The sequence below is a fragment of the Aquarana catesbeiana genome, linkage group LG03 (genome assembly GCF_042186555.1).
Source record: "Aquarana catesbeiana isolate 2022-GZ linkage group LG03, ASM4218655v1, whole genome shotgun sequence".
Taxonomy (NCBI): Eukaryota; Metazoa; Chordata; class Amphibia; order Anura; family Ranidae; genus Aquarana; species Aquarana catesbeiana.
The window spans coordinates 110,840,348-110,860,235 of record NC_133326.1 but is presented as its reverse complement, the minus strand read 5'-3'; the positions used below and the strand labels follow the sequence as shown (position 1 = coordinate 110,860,235).

Below are 19,888 nucleotides of genomic sequence, written 5' to 3'. Positions count from 1 at the left end.
AAGGGAGCAAGAAGCTGCGATGGAGAGCAGATAAGCTAAATGGTGTAGGGTGGATGCCCTTTTCAGAGACACTGTGGGGTCGATTTACTAAAACTAGAGAGTGCAAAATCTGGTGCAGCTCTGCATAAAAAAACAATCAGCTGCCAGGTTTTATTGTCATGGCTTAGCCCATGTTCACATTGGGCTGATTTGACATGCGAATTGACATGTCAAATCGCATGCCAAATCAGAGCCTATTGCCTGTACCGTCTGAATTGGTGCGATGCCAACTTTGTGCCATCGCACCGATTGCCAAAAGTAGTTCCTGCACTACTTTTGGCGGGCAATTTCAATAGACATCTGTGCATGAACCCGCACAGGTGTCTGTCAAATCGCCCCCGAACTCTCAATGAAATACAGGTTTGAAATCGTGCGAGTTCAGCTGAACTTGCATGATTTCAAAGCCGCCCACATGTGAACATGGGCTTAACTGAACAAGCTGAAATTAGAAGCTGATTGGTTACCACGCACAGCTGCACCAGATTTTGCACTCTTAAGTTTTAGGCTGGGTTCACACTGGTCCGACAAACGCTCCGACATTGGGAGCTCATGTCGCATGACGTGTGAAATTCAATGTTTCCCTATGGGAGCCGTCCTAACTGGTCCCACACAAGTCGTTCTGACTTTAGAAAGGCTCCCTGTACTACTTTGGTCCGACTTTGATCCTACTTCAGCCCATTGACTATCATTGAAGTCGGATCAAAGTCGGATCGCCGTCTCGCATGATCCGACTTCAGCATGCGACTTGTGCTCAGATGATCTTGAGGGGGAACGCCGCGTCAAATTTTAAATAAAAAAACGGCATGGGTTCCCCCCTCCAGGAGCATACCAGGCCCTTTTGTCCGGTATGGACCTTAAGGGAAACCCCCTACGCCGAAAAAACGGCGTGGGGGTCCCCCCCAAGTCCATACCAGACCCTTATCCGAGCATGCAGCCTGGCCGGTCAGGAATGGGGGTGGGGACGAGCGAGCGCCCCCCCCCTCCTGAACCGTACCAGGCCGCATGCCCTCAACATGGGGGGTGGATGCTTTGGGGCAGGGGGGCACCCTGCCGGCTCCTCCGCTATCTTCTGCAGCTCTATTGCTAGCGGTGGCCCGGACTTCTGCCTTCTTCTTTTCTTCCAATGTTGACACGACCCTCTCTCCGGCTGGAATGCTCTCTGAGCGCTCTGCAATGGAATTATATAGGCGGTGACCCCACCCCCTTATGAGGTCACTGTCCCGGGGCATGCTGGGACTGTGCTGTCATTAGGGGGCGTGGTCAACATCACCCGGTGACCACGCCCCCTAAAACGTCACAGTCCCAGCATGCCCAGGGACAGTGACCTCATAAGGGGGCGAGGTCACCGCCTATATAAATCCATTGCGGAGCACTCAGAGAGCATTCCAGCCGGAGAGAGCCTCGTGACAACATTGGAAGAAAAGAAGAAGGCTGAAGGCAGAAGGCAGAAGTCCGGGCCACCGCTAGCAATAGAGCTGCAGAAGATAGCGGAGGAGCCGGCAGAAGATCAGGACACCCGGAGGAGACACCGGAGAGACCCCCGAGGTCGGAAGAAGACTCCGGAGCTGTCTAATAAATTACTTTAAAAACCTGTGTAGAGTGTTTTTTTATTGACACTTTTTTCCCTAGGTGAATGGGTAGGGGTACGATGTACCCCATACTCATTCACAAAGGGTGGGGGCCGGGATCTGGGGGCCCCCTTATTAAAGGGGGCTCCCGGATTCTGATAAGCCCTCCGCCCGCAGACCCCGACAACCAACAGCCAGGGTTGTCGGGAAGAGGCCCTTGTCCTCATCAACAATGGGGACAAGGTGCCTTGGGGTGGGGGGGCGCAGGGCGCCCCACTGCCCCAAAGCACCCACCCCCCCATGTTGAGGGCATGCGGCCTGGTACAGTTCAGGAGGGGGGGCGCTCGCTCATCCCCACCCCCATTCCTGACCGGCTGGGCTGCGTGCTCGGATAAGGGTCTGGTATGGATTTTGGGGGGACCCCCACGCCCGTTTTTGCAGCGTAGGGGGTTCCCCTTAAGGTCCATACCAGACCCAAGGGCCTGGTATGCTCTTGGAGGGGGAACCCATGCCGGTTTTTTATTTAAAATTTGGCGTGGAGTTCCCCCTAAAGATTCATACCAAACACAGTGCCGGGCATTGGCGGGGATCCAAGTCGGATCCCCGTTCATTGAAAGTCGGACACATGCCAGCTTCATGTCGCAGGGCAAAGTCGGATCCAAAGTAGGATGGCTGTCGTGTCGCACCAGTGTGAACCCAGCCTTAGTAAATCAACCCCTGTCACTTGGCCCTGCATGGAGTACTGAGGTCACCTGTCTAGCTATACTGTCTGGACAGCCTGGATCAGTGTTTAAATACAACAACCAACATTTTGGTAAGAACATACATATAAATATATACAATAATACTATAATAAAATATAGGTTCAACAGAGTATTTAGGTCTTTGTACTTCTGTACTACATACTGTACAACATTATCTTCTTTCTTTGCAACGTTTCTTTTACTGGTGTTACCATAATTTTTACTACTATTCTATAGCAAAGCATTGATCACTAAACCCAAGTATCCCATGATCTAACCGTTTATCCTGGGTCCTTGCAGACATTGTTTGGTTCACACAGCTCATAATCCCTGCATGAATGTCAGCAAGACGAGACATGGCAGCTTCTGAGGACCTCACTGCTTGTGTCACCTGTAAAAACAAAATAAGCAAAAATAATTTCAAAATAAATGATATATGCACACAGAAAAACCTTGAATCCACAAAGAGGTGAGGAACAATGCTCAGGTATGCCGTTGCATTACAATGAAGCTTATTTGGTATAAAGGGTGTGGTAAGACCATCATTACCTCACCCTCATGATCACCACCCTAAACTACTAACAAAAGATAGGATATATACATTGTAGTGAAAGTGAACGTAAATAATGCTGATAGTGGATTGCTGCGCTCAGTACAATATTGCACTTGGGGACTGCATTTAATATACAATATTCCTTTTGCATATATGGAACGCTTTGTATTAAAGGAGATCTGGTGAGTGAGTAGAGATAGTGGTGAAGGATTCACTCACGGTGGTGTGGAACAGAATCTTTTTTTGGCACTAAATTTGAAGAAACGTTTACAGACTTATTGATTTTCACTATTTATGGTTGCATCGGGGACTGTTTTTAATATACAATGTTCCTTTTGCATATATATATATATATATATATATATATATATATATATATATATATATAGTTGTATTTGTATTTATAGTTGTATTTATATTGTTGTTTATACATGTATTGAGTGCAGCTATCCACTATCAGCAGGATATTTACATTGACTTACTTGTGTTCACATCAAATTCTGTCCCCATCATCTGCATTTTGTGGCAGAAATCAATTTGATATATCAGAGAAGGCAATAATGTTCAAACCTTCAGATGTCTAGTTTTGGTGATTCTATGCCCACTATAACCTCATTTTACTGTTCTTAGTTGATAGAAGTGGAATGCATTGTGTTCACTGGACAATCGGCAGTAATAAACCTGCTTTACAGTCCAATGAGGAAAGGGAGCTCCAGTAAACACACACCTCAGTTCAACAGGCAGCCAAGGTAATGGATACAGCTTTGCAAAGAAATGTCTCTTAGGGCCCATTCACACTGCCCGCACACTTAACCAAAGTAGTTTAGTGTGCGGCAGCTGTTAGTTTCAGCTGCAGTGAGCCACGGCATGTCTGCATTTTATTGCAGATTACTGCACCACTCCTCCGTGCTGCACTGGGGTGCGAACAGAGCACATGGAAAACATTGTGGCTCTGTTCCAACTTGGTTTTTCTTCCTAATAAGTCAATCAGTTGCATATTGCTATTGTGTGTGAATTAAAGCGGAACTAAACTCTCTTAATCAACATTGACTATGTTTAATCCTAATGCTGCTAGTCTTTGTAAATACAGGAAGGTATATTATATTCACTTGTTTTAAATGTTTTTTTTTTTACAGCTTTAGATTTGCTTCCTGGTTGTTGGCCTAGGCAAAAACGATGTCATACATCCCAGACCTCTTCATGGGCATTTTGTTTTCTTTCATCTTGAGGAGAGGAGCTGAGGCTTTCTCAGCTAAGCACATCCTTCTGCCTACATGCTTGGACTAAAGGCAGATGGATTCCAAGAAATAAATGTTACATGAATCATCTGCCCTTACTCAAGATGGCCATGGCTGTAAGTACTAGGGGGTGTTTTTCAAAGTGATTTCTCAACAAATTAAAGCTTGGAGACATGGATGAATGGATGAGTTTGCTTAGAATCCTAAAAATGAATTAAATAGCGTTTTCAGTTTGTGGTGGTCAGATATAGTTAAATTGTTTTACTATTTACTATTGCTTCTTGCTCAATCTCAATTGCTCAATTAAAACTTTATGCTTAATTTTAGCCATAAAGCCCTGCTTAGTTGGCAGCCTAGTGATTCATAAGTTCTGATGTCCCAACTCAACTTTGAATCACCAAAGGCCAAGACTGGAGCAATGTGTAAAGTGTAGCAGTCCATGGGTTTTCACACTGATATATAGAGGGTGATTTACTAAAGGCAAGTAGGCCATTCACGTTGCAAGGGAATTTGCCCCAGAGCTTAGTGAATGAAGTGAAGATCTGCCAACTGCCATGATCCAATCATGTGTAAGCAAAAATGCTGTTTTTATAATTTTCTATGGACATGATTGTGTATTCTTTGAAAAGTGAAACTTCATCACATTCACTAAGCTTTGGGTCAAATTTCCTTTGCAAAGTGAATATTGCAAGTCTATTTGCTTTTAGTATATTAACCACATAGTCACTAATGTATGATACCATACTTGTTCTGAGTATTTGGTATGTCTGTGTCAAAATGAACCTAGTAAGGAATGTGACTTATTGTGACTGAGCATGATTTTTTTTTTCATTTCGTTGGCAGTAGAATTACCTTAAGGCTGGGTTCACACTGATGCTGAATGGGACTCGCCGCACAGGTCTGGTGCATCCCTGTTCTCCATTTCAGGGACAGAATCAGGGACCAATTTTTGCTTGAATTCGGGCCTGAAACTGAGCCAAAGACACACAGGGCTCCTGCGCAAGCCGCTCCGCAGCCGCCACGGAGATGTGTGAACTAGCTCCATGGACAGCCAGTCGCAATCTCCTGTCATGCGATTTGGATGTGGAAAATTCCACATCCAATTTGCTCTAGGGTGAACCTAGCCTCAAGTAGAGAATAAAGAGTTTTTTAGTGGACAGGAATCTTGGTGAGGACAGACGGTATAGCTGGATGCAGCGTTACTCTGGCATTTTCAAGCGGAACTCCCAAGAATCAGGAGTTAGAATATTGACTCTCCATATTTATAAGCTTTAAAACATTATCCTTATAACTGTTACTAATAGAAAAGCATTCTCAAAATAATCACACTCTTACCTGTTGAGCTATTCCATCCAAATCTATGGTAGACTGGACTAGCTTCTGTTCTCCTTCTTCATTTGGGTTGGAGTATATACTAAAAAACTTGAGGAATACATTTTATAAAGTACAGTTCTATGAATTGTATAATGATGGTTTTGTGTATCAAGACACGAAATTATATCTTGTGGCAGAACTTGATAAATACCAATAACATACATATAGTTTCTCTCTTTCTATGCAATTGCTTTATGTTTATTAGAACCAAAAATAATAATTTTCTATATGCTATCTGTTTGCATTGACTGCTATAACTAGCCACAGATACTACAATTAGACTTTCTCATTAAATTTACCAGCTACTATGTAGTGGCAGGGCTTGCCTAAACAATTTACTTGATTTTCATTAAAGCAGGTATGTCCCCACACTAGTTATTGGTAAATTTAAAGGAGAATTTTGAACCAGATTGTGTGGCCACTTTAGGACAAACCTCTTGTAACTGTGTTAGGAGATGTCTCCTCTGTCCACAGGTCTCCTCATATCCCACAATAAAGACGGTGAGCTTCTGCTGGTATCTTTTCCTTTGAGCAAGGTCATGTAGGACATTTTCCAGATCCTCCTGTATGAAGATGAATAATGACCTTCTCAGTATTATGGGTTCCACCATTGTCTGGCTTCATAATAATTAATTAATTCAGTAATAGGCACATACCAATTAATATGGAACAAAAATGAATGTATATGCAGTTCAGGCATCTCTAATAATTAGCAATCTGCATTGTTAGTTTAATAATCTACAACAGCCAAATCCTCAGTTCATTCATACTGCTCACCACATCTTCCACTATTTCCATATCAGGGCTTTGCCCATGGCTTAGAATTCCCTGTGTCCGCTCAAAAGTCTGGATCATCTGAAATAAAAAATACATATTTAGGCCTCATGCACACTAGAGAGCTAAAAACTGCTAATGTTTTAGCGTTTTTTTGCTGGCGTTTAGCAGTGTTAGCCTAGTGTGTAAGCTACGTTTAGTAGATGCAGCATTATGGAGCGGGGCCGCTAATGGCTCCCGCTGCTATCAATCTATTCAATGAGGGCTCAAGATAGCGGCTGGAGCTGCTGGGTTCGTGATCGTCGCTGGAACAAATGGGTTCAGGTAAGAAAAAGGGGGGCTCTGGGGGGCTGCAGCACAGAAGGTTTTTCACCTTAATGCATAGAATGCATTAAGGTGAAAAACCCTGAGACTTTACAACTCCTTTAACAACCAGTAAATACCCGGTTGTTAAGGAGCGGGCCAGGAAGTCAGCCGCTGCATCCTTAAAGCGGGATTTCCGGCCAGCGAATTTTTTTTTTTTAAGTCAGCAGTTACAAACGCTGTAGCTGCTGACTTTAAATAAGTAGACTTACCTGTCCTGGGTGCCCGCGATGTTGACTGCCCGAGGCCGACCCATCCCTCAGCTCTCGGGTCCCGGCACCGCCATCCTAAGTAAGGGAAACAGGCAGTGGAGCCTTGCGGCTTCACTGCCAGCTTCCTACTGCGCACGTGCAAGCGGCGTGGCGCTCTGTGAATGGCCCCGTGGTTTTCTGGGAACACACACAGTTCCCAGAAGGCAACGGGGCCGCTCACCGGGGAGCATTACACACCACAGAATAGGAAGAGGAAGATTAGGAAGACTGCCTAGCAACAAGGGTTTCAGGTAAGTAAAATGTTTTTTTTTCACATGTTTTTTTAAAATTTTTTTAAGATTTTTGGTGCAATTTTTTTTTTTGCGTGGCCCTCCACTTTAACAACAGATGAGTCATCAGCTGTCAGCCGGATTGAGGGCATGTGGCCTGGTATGGTTCGAGGGGCGCTTGCTTATTACTACCTTTTCTGCATGCTTGGATAATACCGCGTACACACGAGCGGACTTTCCGGCATACTTGGTCCGGCGGACCAGAGTGTGCCGGACAATCCGCCCGTGTGTGGGCGGCGGCGGACTTTTCCGGCGGACTTCTTCCCAAAAGCCCGCCGGACCTAGATTTTAAACATGTTTGAAATCTTTCCGTCGGACTCAGTTTCGGGCGGAAAGTCCGCTCGTGTGTGTGCTGGTCCGACGGAAAGCCCGCTCGTGTGTAGGCTGGTCCGACAGACCAAATACGACACGAGGGGATGGTATTGCATCTCGCGCTCGCTGCAATAGGAAAAACAAATCTTCCTATTGCGGCGAGCGCGGGGCATACCAGGCCCTTAGGTCTGGTATGGATTATAAAGGGGAACCCCGCTACGCCGAAAAAACGGCGTGGGGTCCCCCTAAAATCCATACCAGACCCCGATCCGAGCACGCAGCCTGGCCGGTCAGGAAAGGGGGTGGGGACGAGCGAGCGCCCCCCCCCCTCCTGAACCGTACCAGGCCGCATGCCCTCAACATGGGGGGTGGGTGCTTTGGGGGAGGGGGGCGCCCTGCGCCCCCCCCCCCAAAGCACCTTGTCCCCATGTTGATGAGGACAAGGGCCTCTTCCCGACAACCCTGGCCGTTGGTTGTCGGGGTCTGCGGGCGGGGGCTTATCGGAATCTGGGAGCCCCCTTTAATAAGGGGGCCCCCAGATCCCGGCCCCCCACCCTATGTAAATGAGTATGGGGTACATGGTACCCCTACCCATTTACCTAGGAAAAAAGTGTAAGTAATAAAACACACTACACAGGTTTTTAAAATATTTTATTAAACAGCTCCGGGGGGGGGATCTTCCTCCGGCTTCGGGGGTCTTCTTCCGGCTTCGGGGGTCCCTCCGCTTCATCTTCTCCCGGCGTCCGGTTGGTTCTTCTCCGCTCTCCGGCCTCTTCTCCCGGTGTCGCAGGTCTTCGGCCGGCCCCTCCGCTCTCTTCATGTAGCTCTATTGCGAGCGGAGGTCCGGACTTCTGGGCTTCTTGGCTTCTTGGCTTCTCTTCTCTTCTCTTCTCTTCCCCCAGATGTTGACACGACGCTCTCTCCGGCTGGACTGGTCTCTGAGGGCTGCGTTGTGACTTATATAGGCGGAGACCCCGCCCCCATATGATGTCACAGTCCCTGGGCATGCTGGGACTGTGACGTTTTAGGGGGCGTGGTCGACCACGCCCCCTAAAACGTCACAGTCCCAGCATGCCCAGGGACTGTGACATCATATGGGGGCGGGGTCTCCGCCTATATAAGTCACAACGCAGCCCTCAGAGACCAGTCCAGCCGGAGAGAGCGTCGTGTCAACATCTGGGGGAAGAGAAGAGAAGAGAAGAGAAGCCAAGAAGCCAAGAAGCCAAGAAGCCCAGAAGTCCGGACCTCCGCTCGCAATAGAGCTACATGAAGAGAGCGGAGGGGCCGGCCGAAGACCTGCGACACCGGGAGAAGAGGCCGGAGAGCGGAGAAGAACCAACCGGACGCCGGGAGAAGATGAAGCGGAGGGACCCCCGAAGCCGGAAGAAGACCCCCGAAGCCGGAGGAAGATCCCCCCCCCGGAGCTGTTTGATAAAATATTTTAAAAACCTGTGTAGTGTGTTTTATTACTTACACTTTTTTCCTAGGTAAATGGGTAGGGGTACCATGTACCCCATACTCATTTACATAGGGTGGGGGGCCGGGATCTGGGGGCCCCCTTATTAAAGGGGGCTCCCAGATTCCGATAAGCCCCCGCCCGCAGACCCCGACAACCAACGGCCAGGGTTGTCGGGAAGAGGCCCTTGTCCTCATCAACATGGGGACAAGGTGCTTTGGGGGGGGGGCGCAGGGCGCCCCCCTCCCCCAAAGCACCCACCCCCCACGTTGAGGGCATGCGGCCTGGTACGGTTCAGGAGGGGGGGGGCGCTCGCTCGTCCCCACCCCCTTTCCTGACCGGCCAGGCTGCGTGCTCGGATCGGGGTCTGGTATGGATTTTAGGGGGACCCCACGCCGTTTTTTCGGCGTAGCGGGGTTCCCCTTTATAATCCATACCAGACCTAAGGGCCTGGTATGCCCCGCGACGGGGCTAGCAAGGTGTCAATCTCGCCGATAAAAGCGGCAAGATTGACATCCTTTTCTAGTCCCGTCGCACCTGAGTCACGTTCAAAATGAACGGACTTGTCCGTGTGTGGGCAAGTCCGTTCATTCTGAAAGTCCGCCGGAACTCCGGCGAAAGTCCGTCGGAAAGACGGGCGGACTTAGCCCGCCGGAAAGTCCCGGCGTGTGTGGGCAAGTCCGTCCGTTTTAAAGTCCGGCGCACCTGGCGGACAAAGTCCGTCGGAAAGTGTGCCGGACCAAGTAGGATAGAAAGTCCGCTCGTGTGTACGCGGCATAAGGGTCTGGTATGGATTTTGAGGGGGCTCCACGCCATTTTTTAAAAGAATTTTGGATTAAAAATCCATACCAAACGCAAAGGGCCTGGTATGGTTAAGGGGGGGGGGGGGGGGGACACTGTTTTTTTTTCCACATTTTTGTATTGCTGGCAATGTTTTTTTTTTACATTCAGATTCCCCGCTGACAGCTGATGACTCATCCATTGTTAAGGACGTGGGGGCCAGCTTCCCAGCCCTCTTACCAACCAGCTAATCACTGGTTGTTAAGGACGCCAGCCGCCTCTGCTTAAAAAAAAAAAAAAAAAAAAAACTCTGCTAAACCCTGGTGTTTAGCAGAGTTTGGGAGAGTTTAATAGCGTTTAGGAGCTGTCAGTGTTTTGTCTGCCAAAATGCTGCTGCTCCAGAACTCGCTGGCCCTGGGTTTTTTTTACAGTTTCTAAGCGCCTATGTGTGCATGGACACATAGAAAAACATGGAGAGGCGTTTTGAAAAAAAGCCTGACGCTGCTAAAAGCAGCAGTAAAGTCGCACTGTGTGCATGAGGAAGAAGCTCAGGTCAGCATCCATGAACAGTTAAGCTTTCTACATATATGTAGATATTTATGCCAAAACACACAAATGAACTTTTTAACACTTAATAACTATTGAAAAATAGGCAATTCATCAAAGAGAACTGAGCGTGACTAGAGGTTGCCAGGTACCAAGCTACCAATTGTTCTACAGCAGAAGGAAAACTGGAACTACTTGGCAACTGGAGCCAAACTAATTAACAGGAAATGCAGTTACTAGCTAGGAGCTTGGCCAGACACCACAAATCTCTTTATTAAAGCAGCTATACATAGCAAGATTAAAGTAGACCTGTCACAAATCAGGGCACTTCAGAATGAGCATATGTTAAAAAGATCATAAGCAAAAGCGCTTGATGAATTGATTCATAGACATAGGTAAGTGAAGTTATATACAAATATTAATTTTTTCTGTAAAAAAAATCAGTGCTTGCCCATTCGGCATCATAAACATCCTGACTGGTCAGTGAAGACATTCAACTCATAAAAGGTCCAATAGAGAAGGCTGGGGCAAAGTCAAGATCACTTTTCACAGGAAAAAAAATTCTAGGTCTGCATAAATTGAAGTGCCTATAACCCTAGATCTAATGATTGCTTTGGAACAGTAACTTCAACTTTATGTATTTGTTTGTTACAAGCTATTTTGTAATCACTCAAGTTTGTGGCATTACAGTGGTTGTGAAATCTTACATATACTAACTGAAGTGACTAATCTCAGGTGATACACAGAGATGAAAGAAATCCTACATACTGTGTAGGTTGTAACTGTTTGGAACCTCTACAGCCGTTCAAAGTCCAGAATTTACACAGCATTTCTCAGCTCCAGGAGGCAGGGGTTGGGGATCTGATGTGATACACTGCATGGCATTGAGCAGGGAGCTGAGTTTAATCTGAGACCTCAATGGAGGGAATGGATACCCCCCACCTGCACAGTCTCATAGGAAACAATGCACAGGTTAGGCTGTTAATCACCCGCTGTGTTCTGGGGATGCGGAGGAGCAACTTCTAGGATTGTCTGGTGTCAGCTTGACTCATGCAGATAGCAGAGGAATGAGAGAGCAGACAGAAATCACGCTAGATGCTTTGGATAAAAGCAAGTACACACTGTAGAAGGAAATGCTTTGTTCATGTTTTCATTTTAGAGGTTTCCAACCACTTTAACCACTTGCCACCCACCATATAGCAAAATGATGTCGGCAAAGTGGTTGTGTTATCCTGACCGGACGTCATATAACGTCTTTCAGCATAACAAGCCGCTGCACGCCCCCGGGGGCACGCATCACTGCGATCGTTGTTGCGGTGTGTCAGTCTGTGTCAGTCACAATCAGTGCCCACAATGGATGCCAATCAGTGCCCACAATGGATGCCAATCAGTGTCCACAACGGATGCCAATCAGTGCCAAACAATAATGCCTGCCAATCAGTGATGCCCATCAGTACCATCCATTAGTGTACATCAGTGCCACCTATCAGTGCCCACCCATGCTGCCTATCAGTGCCCATCCATGCCACCTATCAGTGCCCATCAGTGCCGCCTTTCAGTGCCACCTATGTCTACCCATCAGTGCTGCATATCAGTGCCACCTATCAGTGCCCATCAGTGCCGCATATTAGTGCCCATCATCAGTGCCACCTTATTGGTGCCACCTCATCGGTGCCAATCAGTGACGCCTTATCAGTGCCTGTCAGTGCAGCCCTATCAGTGCCCATCAGTGAAGGAGAAAACGTACTTATTTATAAAGTTTTGTAACAGAAACAAAAAAAATGTTTTTTTCAAAATTTCCGGTCTTTTTTTTATTTGTTTAGCAGAAAATAAAAATCCCAGAGGTGATCAAATTCCACCAAAAGAAAGCTCCAATTCTGGCATATTTAATGATTGCAAACCAATAATCCAGTAAAAAGAATGTAAATGTCAGTACTGCGGAACAAAATTTGCTAAATGACAAAAAAGTTTGTGCGACAGTTAGATACTGGATTTCCCAAGGCATTAGAACCTACTTAAAATGGCTGTAAACCTTAGACATGAAATATGAACAAAGCATATCCTTCTACAGTGTGTACTTGTCTCAATAAAAAACACTAATGCCGCATACACACGACCGTTTCAGCGGAATTCCGTCGGAACTCCGTCGGAAAAACCTTCAGAGTTTATTCCGACGGAGTTCCGACAGAATTCCACTGAAACTGTCTTGCGTACACACGATCACACCAAAGTCCGACCGTCAAGAACGCAGTGACGTACAACATGTACGTCGGGACTAGAAAAAGGAAGTTCAATAGCCAATAGCTTCCGTCTCTTACTTGCTTCAGAGCATGCGTCGTTTTTGGTCCGTCGGAACAGCATACAGACGAGCGGTTTTCCCGATAGGAATTGGTTCCATCGGAAATATTTAGAACATGTTCTATTTCTAGGTCCGTCAGAATTTTCGAAAACAAAAGTCAGATGAGGCCTACACACGATCAGAATATACGATGAAAAGCTTCCGTCGGACTTTTTCTGTTGGATATTCCGCTCGTGTGTACGCAGCATAAGTGTCATTTCTGTCTGCTGCTTCATTCCTCTGCTATCTGCATGAGTCACTTCTGACAGGTTTTCCTGTCACCAAGAGAACAGGGGAGGGAGCTCCTACTGGTTGACGGCCTCAGCTCTGTTCCTGTGTGCTGTGTGGAGGGTGTGTGTCCCTTCCCTCCAATCAGTTCTCCTCACTTAGCTTTGCAAAGTGTAACTTCTGCTCTACTCCCCTTTTTTTCTCTCAGACAAGCTTTATAATTCTGGACTTTTGATGTAGAGATAGGAATACTGCAGATAGACAGGTACAACCTATGTAGGAGGATTTGTTTAATCTCTGTGAATCTCCTGAGGCCAGTCACTTCACTGGGTATATGTAAGGGTTTACAACCACTTTAAAGGTAGGATCAATCAAGAGCTTTTCCTATCAGTTTTTGGCCAAAAACATAAGATAGTCACCAGATAAATCTATTTTGTGTGTGACCATTTTATGTTTACAGTGGTAGGCAGATGCTGGCTATATGATAGCTCTTGGGGGGGGCGCTGGACATAACACCTGTCATAACTGCCATCAGATAAATAGCTTGGAGGTGTCTACCAATGCTACTTACCTCTTCCCTTCTGCCTTGGCATAAACCTGCTACATTACCCAGGCTGACTTTGCTAATGTTTGGAGAAATCTGCTATGTTTTGATGATCTGCTGTCATGAGTGTAGTTGGTTCATGCCTGCATGTTCAACCTCCCCTCAAAAGTCATTGGGCAACCTTACACATCAGATCAGTTTGGGATTTTTTTTTGGTGATTTTTTATTGATCAATGACAATAAAACCCATAATGTCAGATCACCCTAACTCCACCTTCAGACATCAAAAGGCGTCTGACCATAATGTTCAATTTGCCCATTAACATTGTTCTACAAGCACATTGTGCATTAGAGGAGCTTCAATATGTTACTTATGGAAGAGGGAGGGGAAAGCACATTGATATTGGCTTACCAAAATGGGGAAAAAAACTACAGTCAAATAAAATTCAACACAACACTAATTGCTTCCTAACAACGAGAAGGAGGTTGGGTCAGGGATGCCATACACACATAAGATATATATAATATTGTCATTTTCATCAATGGACCTTGAACTTGTTTAGTTCCCTATAGCTAGCTGATATATATCTATTCTTCTTTCATTGTGTTTCCCTTGTTTTTTTTTTTGTATTGAAGGTCTGTTACTATGTATCTTATGAGCTTTTGTCTATTGAGTATTTATTTTGAGTAAACAGTTCAAAAAGGTAGTTTGTATTGGTTGGTGCATTTGCAGTGTTTGCACTGCTGTCATCTGTAAGACGGTTTAATACTGAGTCAATATAATATTCTACATGGCAGCCAGTACAGTCAAAACGCTACAAAACTGCTGCATAGTATAAAAAGAAAGCGTTTTGAAGCAAGGTCATCCACTAGAAAACAAATAGATCATAATTTGAAGAACATCCATGAAGTCCAGAGGGAACTTAAAGTGGACCTTCAGTCATTTTTTCAACTTTCCATCTATTTAATTTTCTGCCCTTGTTGTTTTAACTTTGGATAGTAAAACATTTTTTTTAGCCAGTAAAAACCTTAAACCAAGCATGTCCAAAGTCCGTCCCGCGGGCCACAATTTCCGGTTTTATACGGCCCCCCTGGTAATTTAGATATATATATATCTTTTATGGGCCCCAGAGGCACAAAAGATATATATCGTATTTATTTATCGATGCTGCCACGGAGGGGACAGGGAGGGGGCAGGACGAGTGCCCTCAGATTAAATACAGGAGAATCTCCTGTTTACACAGAGGCATCTGTAATAGGAAGTCCTGTCTCCTGGGCTGGCATTGGACGACTGTTCTGTCTATCATAGGAGGCGGGACTTTGTATTAAAGAGGCCTCAGAGAAAACAGGAGATTTTCCTGTATGTACTCTGTCGGCGCTCGTCCCGCCCCCCTCCCTGTCCCCTTCGAGGCTGCAGATGGGCATGGATCGGGCTGCACTGGCAATGGTAAGGCTGCATTCATAGTAGTGGTAAGGCTGCATTAATGGCACTTGTGAGGCTGCAGATGGAAACTGATTAGGCTGCATTGATGGGCACTGACCTTTATTTTGCTTCACAGTTGTTTATTTAAAATTTAAGTTTTTTCCTGAAACTTCTCTATTAACCTCCCTGGCGGTATTCCCGAGTCTGGCTCGGGGTGGATTTTCAATACCAAAAGCGGTATCCCCGAGCCAGACTCGGGATCGCATCGCAGGATCCATGTAGAGGATACTTACCTTGTCCCCTGGATCCTGCGATGTCTCCCCGCTGTGATTGGTGAGCCGCCGTGTCTCGCTCGATTCATCGTGCCGAGCTCCGTCCCCTGCGAGCGTTGCGAGGCACGGGGACGGAGTTCGGCTCCAAATTCAAAAAGTGAAACACACAGTACAGATACAGTATACTGTAATCTTACAGATTACAGTGCTGTATAAAATAATTACACATCCCCTTTGTCCCTAGTGGTTTCTCCAGTGCCCTGCATGCAGTTTTATATTATATATACTGTTCTTTCTGCCAGGAAACTGGAGATTGTCCATAGCAACCAAAACCGTCCCTTTACATCAAAAGTGGCTTTAGACCAGCTAGAAAACAGCGATAATAAATTAGAATCACTCGCAGAATTGAGTGATAGTGATTTGTGGGGAAATCCGTCACCAAACACTAAAAGTAACGAAAGCGACAATTCTGCAACTGAGCAAATTTCAGTGTTTTTGATTTGATTACATTATTGAATAATTATTATTATTATTATATTATTATTTGGTATAATTATTTATAGTTATTTATTAGATTATAATTTTTTATTTAGTTTTTCAAACTTTATCATACCCGGGATGTCTACTAGACTCTGGTTTGGACAGATTAAAGTGAATTATTCCTAAGAATTATAGGCTTACAATATAAAACGCCAAATTTCTGTGCAAAATAATTGTACCGCTTTCAGCACCTAAAATCTGAAATAATCATACCGCCAGGGAGGTTAAAGTGAAGGTACGTGTTATACGCCTGTGTGTGTTATGCGCCAATAAATACGATATATCCAAATAACACACCCGGGCTCATCCTTAGTCCTGAGCGGTGCTCGAGGGTTCGTTGGGGGCCACAAAAGATATATATATATCCAAATAACATGCCCAAGCTAATCTGTTCAACACACACAAAGGCAAGATAATTCTTGTTGGGCAGTGTATTAGTCCTGTAAATAAGCTGCGCTAAAAGTTAAATAATAGTCCATACAGATAACATCAAAAAAGGAATTTTTGAATCCTTCCAGAGTAAAAACACCACCACCGTGCACCTATAAGCAATAGTGTCAATCCACCGTAGTAGTTGATCCTGCTTACCAGATGGCAAGCATAAAAGGGAAAGTGGCTTTAGCCCAGCCAAGGCCTTTTAGCTTGCTGGCGCTCCTGGTGTTCCGATGGGGGGGTAAATCTCCAGGCTCACATATGATGTCCACGTATCCCCATTTTGCAAAGGAAAACCCGGATAACTCAGAGGAAAGAAAGACTTGCCATAGTGTAAAATCCTCCAGATATTTTATTTAAAAAACAAGTAGTCACTTACATTTAAATTTGCAAAGTTGCGTTTACGAAAAGCCGTCCGGCATACAAACAAAACGGAGCCCGTTCTCTCACTCCGAAAGCGTGGTGACGTCAGTGCGTACCCTCCCAGACGTGTTTCGTCATCATCTGACGTTGTCAGTGTATTAGTGCTCGGACAAACACACTTAGACTGAATTTTAATGGTTCAAAGGATGTCAGGCAAAATGGTCAGCCCTCACACATTTGTTCACTCTGTCAAATCTGGCCCTCTTTGAAAAATTTTTGGATACCCCTGCCTTAAACAGCCCACTTCCTGTTTCTTGTCTGGTCATTAGCCTAGGCTTATGACATCATGCACAGCTCTCTCTCTCACACTCATGAGAGTTTGCAGGAAGGGAGGGGGATGAGTCATAAGAGGGCCAATGAGAGCAGCAGGGCTGCAAAGCAGGAGGTGTGCCTCTGTGTGTATGTGTAAATCCAGGAAGTGAACAGGCAGCAGCTTCAGCTGTCCACAGTTAAAATGGATGCAGCCAGACTCAGTGGAAGGAGATTTCTGCAGCATATTTGGCAAGTACAGAATCACAGAATATATAAAATAATATGCAAAGTGGTTGGAGGGAAGATTCAGAATGGCAAAGATGTTTTTATTACAAATTATGTGAGCAGACTGCAGTTCCTCTTTAAAGTGTCACTAAACCCACATCATAAAAAACTATCAATAATGCTGTAGTACATGCTGTTCATACTCACTCAATCACTACGAGATTCATTTTCTGTATACTGCAAAAAACTTGGTTTATCCTGCTGCTCTCTATCTCCCCTTTCTGTTCATTTCCCCAATTCAGCTAGGGATTTTGCAGCTATGGTGGTAACTCTGCACATGCTCAGTTTTCAGTGAGTTTCTATGCTGAGCATTTCTTCCCTATCACATCTGAGCAGCCCAGGTGACTATAGAGTCACACATGTGGGCTTATACACAGTAGTAAATGGCAGCCCACTCCTTCCCCCCTCATCCATGCCCACTAACCAGCTAAACAAAATGAAGGCGGGATATTAGATGTAGATTAATGATGGCTTCACCTCCTTCTTATTCCAAAACACAGGCAGGAGGGGCATGACAGAAATCCGCCCACATCATGTTAGTTCATGTGTGTACCCAGCTCCCACTTCCTCTCCTGGCACCGCAGCACTGAGCAGAGGTTCACCTCTCCCCCCTCCCTCCCTGCAATCTTCTGAGACACGTCATAGGTCCCAGAAGATTGCCTGGCCATTCAAGACAGTGCAGTGCGACTCGCACATGTGCAGTGCACACCCGGCTGTGAAGCCGCAAGGTGACACAGCCGGGCGCTCACACTTACAATGCCGGCGCCGTGGAGAGGAGGGGGAGAGGAGCGAGGCTTTGGGTGGCCGCATCGCTGGACCGTGGGACAGGTGAGTGTCTGTTTATTAAAAGTCAGCAGCTACACTTTTTGTAGCTGCTGATTTTTAAATGGGTGGAAATCTCGCTTTAAGTTTGTCTTCACTGTCTTCATATTCCAAATGTTTACTTATCCTTTTCAAGCATGTCTTGTTTTGCAGTAGACAACTGTTGTTATGCTTCTTCCTGCACGGATCTGGGACACAGCAGGAAACCTATGTGCTGCTCCGGTGTCCCCTCCTCCTCCTCCTCCTCTTCTTTCCGAGCGCCGGGAAATGCTTGAGACTGATGCCCCGTGGTGGGGATCCGGGGAGAGAGCGATGTGCCGGCTCACACTTTATTGATATTTATTTTTACTTTGTATTCCGAAGGCTGTTTTTTTTATTTTAAACATGTGACCAGCAGCAGAGGACTAGAAGCTCCTCCTGCTTATGGTTCCCTGCAGACAGACTGGGAAAGATCTGGGTCATATGACAGCTGTATATTGATTAGGAAAAAGGTACTTAGATGCTTTTTTTAATCTAAATAATTCCAGTGCCATTATCCACACACAGAAATAGAAGGGACAATGTAAATGAAATAGTGTGTGTTTAGTATCACTTTAAAGAAGCATGTAGCAGTGAATAGCAAATCCAGCCAGAGTTTAACCTTGGTGGAGCTTGTATGTTCTACCAGTGTTTTCTTGGTCAATATTGTAAAAAATGTGTTTCAATAGTTTTTTAAAAGGACTGTGAGAAATATAGGAGGCACCAAAGAAAACTTGTAAGTTATTGATCTGAAGCTTGGACCTTTGTAAACATGCTAGCAATAACAGCTCCCGTGTATCTTTAATACAACTAATATCATATATATCAAATGCATACATATCTGCTCACTATTTATGCAGGCTGTACTTACTGTGTACCAATTCTGCATAATATTGGTACTTTACTGCTCTTCTCTGTCAATGCCATGCCAAGTCTATAGGGTTTATTTATAATTTACAAAAAAAAATTGCATAGCAATTCACCCAGCGAGAATGCATGTATTAGGTTATTTCCTGTGCTGGTCAGATTCTTTCATTGATTTAAGATGTAAAACACTACATTCTGCCACTCGATGGGGCTAGGTACCTACTTAGTGCCATTTAGTGACTAAATGTGGTGTCTTCGATTTTAAATCAATGAAAACCATTCAATAGCCTAATAACACATTCACTGGGAGAATTGCCATGCATTTTTTATAAATACAGCCTATAGACTTTAGTTAGACAAGTTGCATTTATGAAATACACCCCCTAGTATGAACAAAACACTCTAGACCGCTAAAATGGCTTTCTGTTATTCACTCGGCAAAGTTATTATGTGCACCTATATAAAACTATGAGTTTATATTTGAAAAAACCCTGAAAATATTTTACAGAAAATGAAAAAAAAAGTCAAAAATAACTTTCATGGAAATTCGCCCTAACTTAAAATACAGTACAGTTCCCTTAAAGTGATTGTAAACCCTTATGCCCTGTACACACGACCGGTTTTGCCATCGGAATAAACTCTGAAGGTTTCTCCGACGGAACTCCAACGGAATTCCATTCAAGCGGTCTTGCCTACACACGGTCAAACCAAAGTCCAACCAAAGTCCAACCGTCAAGAACGCGGTGACGTACAGCACGTACGACAGGACTAGAAAAAGGAAGTTCAATAGCCAATAGCTTCTGTCTTGTACTTGCTTCAGAGCATGCGTCGTTTTTGGTACGTCGGAACAGCATACAGACGATCGGTTTTCCCGATAGGAATTGGTTATATTTAGAACATGTTCCATTTCTAGGTCCGTCAGAATTTTCGAGAAAAAAAGTCAGATGAGGCATACACACGATCGGAATAGACGATGAAAAGCTTCTGGCAGACTTTTTCTGTCGGACATTCTGCTCGTATGTACGCGGCATTACTTATACCAACTGAAGTGACAAGCCTCAAGTGATACACATAGATAAAGAAAAAGAATTCCAAAGAAGTTAAACCTGTGGTCGAACTTTAAAGGCACAACAAACAGTAGAAATATACAAAAATAT

The 19,888-nt window shown here is 45.1% G+C and overlaps 1 protein-coding gene across 1 annotated transcript in view; it reads right to left on the bottom strand.

Moving 5' to 3' along the window:
• Positions 1–19,888, bottom strand: part of LOC141131560 (uncharacterized) — an 81,700-nt gene that overhangs the window by 58,716 nt on the left and 3,096 nt on the right. The window contains exons 3-6 of the mRNA XM_073618965.1: positions 6,293–6,370; positions 5,950–6,078; positions 5,477–5,563; positions 2,629–2,741 (exon numbers count right to left, since the gene is read on the bottom strand). Coding sequence (XP_073475066.1) covers positions 2,629–2,741; positions 5,477–5,563; positions 5,950–6,078; positions 6,293–6,370 — 407 coding nt within the window. The remainder of the gene's footprint in view (positions 1–2,628; positions 2,742–5,476; positions 5,564–5,949; positions 6,079–6,292; positions 6,371–19,888) is intronic.